The sequence below is a fragment of the Cystoisospora suis genome (assembly GCF_002600585.1).
Source record: "Cystoisospora suis strain Wien I chromosome Unknown contig_1265, whole genome shotgun sequence".
NCBI lineage: Eukaryota > Apicomplexa > Conoidasida > Eucoccidiorida > Sarcocystidae > Cystoisospora > Cystoisospora suis.
Genome location: NW_027154065.1, coordinates 244 through 5,205, shown reverse-complemented (window position 1 = coordinate 5,205; position 4,962 = coordinate 244). Strand labels below are relative to the sequence as shown.

At 43.1% G+C, this 4,962-nt stretch overlaps 1 protein-coding gene across 1 annotated transcript; it reads right to left on the bottom strand.

Moving 5' to 3' along the window:
* Nucleotides 1–1,858: 1,858 nt before the first annotated feature.
* Nucleotides 1,859–4,755, bottom strand: CSUI_002996 (protein kinase g agc kinase family member pkg; the record flags this gene model as incomplete). The annotated part of the gene is made up of 4 exons (XM_068063194.1): nt 1,859–2,375; nt 3,453–3,571; nt 4,062–4,196; nt 4,642–4,755. Coding segments are annotated over 3 exons (321 nt in total), but the record flags the coding sequence as incomplete, so codon positions are not given.
* Between the last annotated feature and the right edge of the window lie 207 nt (nt 4,756–4,962).

Here is a 4,962-nt window from a genome sequence, read left to right as displayed (position 1 = left end):
CCTAATGTAGGAGAAACAGAAGACCAACACCCAGCCTCCGCTCAGCTAAGCCAAGCAACAACGTCTTCTCTATTGACTTTATGGAGAGAGAAGACCTCAGCAATCGAAAGGTAGTATTTAGTGAGTTGGTTCATATGCGATTCTTCTTCACCGTCTGTCTCTTTAGCGCAGCTTCCTATCCATGCCTGCCACTCCTACTCGCCTGTTCCGCTCATGTATTTGAGAGAGATATTTACAGAGTCCGATCTTTTTCTCTTCTCTACCGACGCATATACACACACACGAGAGGAATGATCAGGATAAGATCGCTTTATCTGAAAGAAGAATACTGCCGAGAAAGTAGTCGTCTATCTTGTTAGCTAGCCGAGGCTTGCCCCCTTGTTTACTGACGGCGGGGAGAAGCAAGCCGAGGAGGAAAAGCAACCGTATGTATGTACGATTCCGGTTCTACTTATTGATGTGGTAGTAATAGTAGAAGCATGCGTGTTGAAGCTAGAGAAAGAAGAAGACAGAGCTACCATCTCTCTGCTGAAAGCTCTGCAAGGTTTCCTTGAATCACTACGATGGGTGGAGACGTACACACCGGGTGTATGTACACCCGAGAGATTTGAAGGGGAGATCAGCAGAGCAAGCAACGAGACACGAGGAGCGTGGAGACCGAATGAACGTAGGAAGTGCACCCTAAGGTTGTGTATGCACACACAGACATCCATGAAGAGTTAGATCCGTATGACCCTAAAGAACCAGGAATGCTTCTTGTAAGGACACTCGGAGGTGTACGTACACCTGGTGTTTGAGTCCAGTACTGAAGCGAAAAGTCACCAGTGTGGGTGGTGCAATGAGTGTACGTCATCTGTTGGAGAAAAGAATTGTTTTCCTTCTTCTTCTTGTGAAGACTTCTTATCACTCTTCTCGGGACACCATCCCAACTGCCTCCTCTCTTGGTGTGAAAGTGAAGAATCGACCGCCTGCCCGCCCATCGTGATGATAATGAGGGTGCGGCTCCCCGGCACCTGAGACAACGCTGTCTGTCTCTGCGTTCTCCTTCCTGATTTCCATCTTCGCGTATCTTTTCTTAGCTTGAGAATCCCTATATCGTAGCTGCTTTCTACCTTCAATCTTGCCGCGGACACATGGATCTTTCTATCTTTGATCTACCCGTCTATCTATGTGCGTACCTATCCACACTTGGGTCTTTCGAGACTCGAGCCAGAGAATTCCTACTGCTGACGCTGTTGACTGAAGAGAGTTTGAAACCGAAGAAAAATCCTACTTTTTTTTTTCTTCAAGAAAGGAAGTCTGGGTGTATCACCATCTATTTCTATTGCTACTCCCCTCTCCACCTACCGCAACTCCTGCTGCTAAACCGTCTGGTGTATGTAGATACACTGACAACTCTCTCTTTCTCTCTTCTTATGTCCATTCTCCTCGTGTGTCTTTCTTCTTCTTTCTTTCCCCCCTGTCATCTCTCTCTCTCTCTCCCTTAGCTCCCTTCTCATCTATTGACCTATCTCTGAATCTATCTATTTATACATGTGGATCTGCCTATGTCTATAAATCTGACGTCCCTCCCTATCCATCTCTCAACCGTCTTATGTCCGCCTCTTCTCGCTTGCTCCTCTTTCCTTCTTCTCTCCTAAGAAGAAGAAGACGTGAGAAACAAGGCGAGATAGAGAGACAGATAAATACTCGAAGATTTCGCACCACGGGGTGCTTGCTCTTCTTCTTTTTCTTCTTCTTGATCTGTCGAAGGAGTCTATTTCTTTCTTTTGAATCTTCTCTCTTCCCCTCAAAAGTCCGGAAGAAGAAAAAGAAGGGAAGAGATTAACAACGACAAAGGAAACAGAAAAATTCTTCTCCTCCCCTACCGATCGACTTTTCTTCCTTCTTTCGTGCAACACAATCCTCACCCTCGTGTACTCCTCCTCCTCCTACCAATAGTACATGGTTAAAAAACAAAAGAAAGAAAGAAAGAAAGGACGGCCATGACCGGTGACAAGCCTAGAATACAACAATACGAAGGGAGCGGGGAGGGGGGGGATCCGTGTATCAAAGGAAGAAAGAAAGAAACAGAAGGATAATCCAAACGAAAGAAAGGAAGAAAGTCGAGAAGAAGAAGAAGAGACTACTAGCTACAGCAACTACTAGGGTGACGACCCAACTTCGCGGTCTCTTCTTTTTCTTCGAAATCTCCACCACGAACGATCACCCCGACTATAGGGCGAATGACCAACAGCCACATCGATGTATGGACGGACGCAAGAGCCTCTTCTTCTTTTTTATGCCTTGAAATTCTTCGTCACTTACTAACTTTCATCTTCATACACAAACGGGGAAGAAGAAGAAGAGGAAGCTTTCGATGGATCCCAACAGAACTAGAAAGAAAAAAAGAAAAGCGTTCAAAAAGAATGCCCTGCTTCAAGGTTCTTATCTATCTTCAATCGATCCATCGAGGAAGATATAGGAGAGGAGAACCACACAATTCACATGACTAGATACATAGAGAGAGATATAGATTCACCCGGTCCCTCTCTCTCTCTCTCTCCTCTCTGTACCGGTACATACAAATACATATACACTATATACGAATGAGAATCATAGACAGACAGATAGATAGATGCATCAATAGATCAAAGATAGACAGGGGACAGATGACCATAGAGAAGAGGAGAATCTTCTTTTTCTTCTGTTCTTTCTTGCTAGTGGTTTCACTTCCGATTTGAAAGAAAGTAGTCATTCACCTGGTTGATGACTTCGTCGTTACTGAATGTCTGCATGTATAGCTAGCTGGCTAGCTACCTGGTTAGCTAGCTAGTTATGTATGAATAGGAGCGTGTATGACTGTGTATGGCACAACACATTTAGTCGTCGATTCCGTCAGCCAAACAAAGAACCGAAGGAAGAAGACACATCAGATAAAGAAAAGAAAGAAAGAGTGAAAAAGAAAGAAAGAAAGCTACTGAACTGAAAGAAAGAACAGACGAGAAAAACAAAAGAAGAAGGAAAGTTCTCTTGTCAAAAAGTTCCTCTGCTATTCTTCACACACACACATCACCCCCCCCTGAAATTCTATCATACAGACAGATCTATACATACATAGATATATATATATATATATAGATCTAGGTGTATGTACACACATAGCTCTACGAGAGAGACGAAGGGGGGAAAAGCAGAGAGAGAGGCAGTTGCAGTAGTAGTGGTAGTGGTCGCAGGAAGGCGGAGGAGACTTAATGAATAAAGAAGAAAAAGAAGTTCATCCTAGCCACCTACTCGCTAGACCTCCCCTGCTACGACTCCACTTACCACTACAAGAAGCCAATATGTATACACATACATACACCTACATATACATATAGGAGTATGTGTGTATGTATGCATGTATGTATGCATGCATCTCTCTCTTTATCTTTGCCTTTGTATGTGTAGATATGTGTGTGTGTATAGCTGACTAATCTTAATGATAATTGAAACGACTTCTTGTTGTTCTTCTTATTCATTAGAAGTCCCGATCCCAATCGTATTCATCCTCTAGAGAAATAGTCTCATCTTCATCCAACTCAAACGAAGACTGAACACAACAACAACACAAAAAAGAAAGAAAGAAAGAAAGAAAAGAATGAAAGAAAGAAAAGAAGAATGCTTCTTAAAGCCTTGCACAGTCCAACCGATAAGAAGAGGAGACAGAAGAGACAAAGACGCGATCAAGAGAAACTAGAGCATCATTACCAGTTTCTTTCTTCTTTCTCTTCTTTCTCATGAAGAGTCATAAATGTCTCTCTCTCTCTCTCGCCTATCATCCTCTCCTCCCCCCTTAACGGCTTCGATTCCTCGTACATCCCTTCATACATACACTGTGTGGTATGTCTATCGACAACTGCACGCAAGTATACAGTAGTGTACATACATTTCCCTGTCCTTCTCTTTCTCGCTTCTTTCTGTCTCTTTGCCTGTGGTCTCATCAACAGAAAAGACATCTATCTATCTATCTTTAAGCTATCTATCTATCTCTCTTTGATCGGTCTCTAGCGTATCTCTCTTTAGTCTATCTCCCTTCTCACTTTGTTTCTTCTTCTTGTGACTGCCGTTGTCCCTGTTTCTTCTTCCTCTTCCTCTTCTTCCTCTTCTTCTTCGTCTTCTTCCTTTTCCTTGGTAGATTCGAAACGACTTAATCTTCCAAATAGAAACTCTTCAAACTCAAATGAACAATCCAACACGAGAGGAGGAGAAGAGGAAGAAGAAAGAAAGAGATAGAAGAGAAAAGAAGAAGTTTAGGCCTCGTAAGAAGAAAGAGAAAGATCCATGAAGCTTATCTTTTCTCTTATCTCTCTTTTCACGAGCCAACAGATGAAGACCCACACATACACACAACACATGCCGAGCTACTCCTCTTTCTTTCTTTCTTTCTCGTTCTCTCTCTTCGATCTAAATCTTTCTCTGCATACAGTAGTAGTAGTATATTACATAATTCCTCCGCATCAACTACGTCGTCTCTACTTCTTCCCCGTGGTCATCTTAAAAAAGGCTCCTCTCTCTCTCCACATGACCCACTCCTTCCCTTCTTTCTCACTCTTTCTTTCTTTGTGTATGCTAGGCGTGTCTTCGGTGTGTGAAGTCTATGCCTTTGCTTTTCTTTCCTACTTGTTCGGTATCTTCTGCGTAGGTTTCGCCTTTCGGCACGAGTGGAGGGGGGAGGCCACGCCCGGCGAGTTTGTCCCAGTCAAAGTCGTTGAAGAACGCATGCTCCTTTATGTCCTGCACATACAAATACCAAAGTTCACGCATATCCACCCCAGTCCAAAAAGTACTACTACTAATACAACTCCTTCTTATTCTTCTTCTTCATCTCTTCACATACAGGAGAAATATAGACGTAGGCAAAAGTAGCTCATAACGGAGAAGGTTACCCAGCTACAACACACCATCCTCTCTGTATTCGTATGTATGTAGAGATAGATAGAT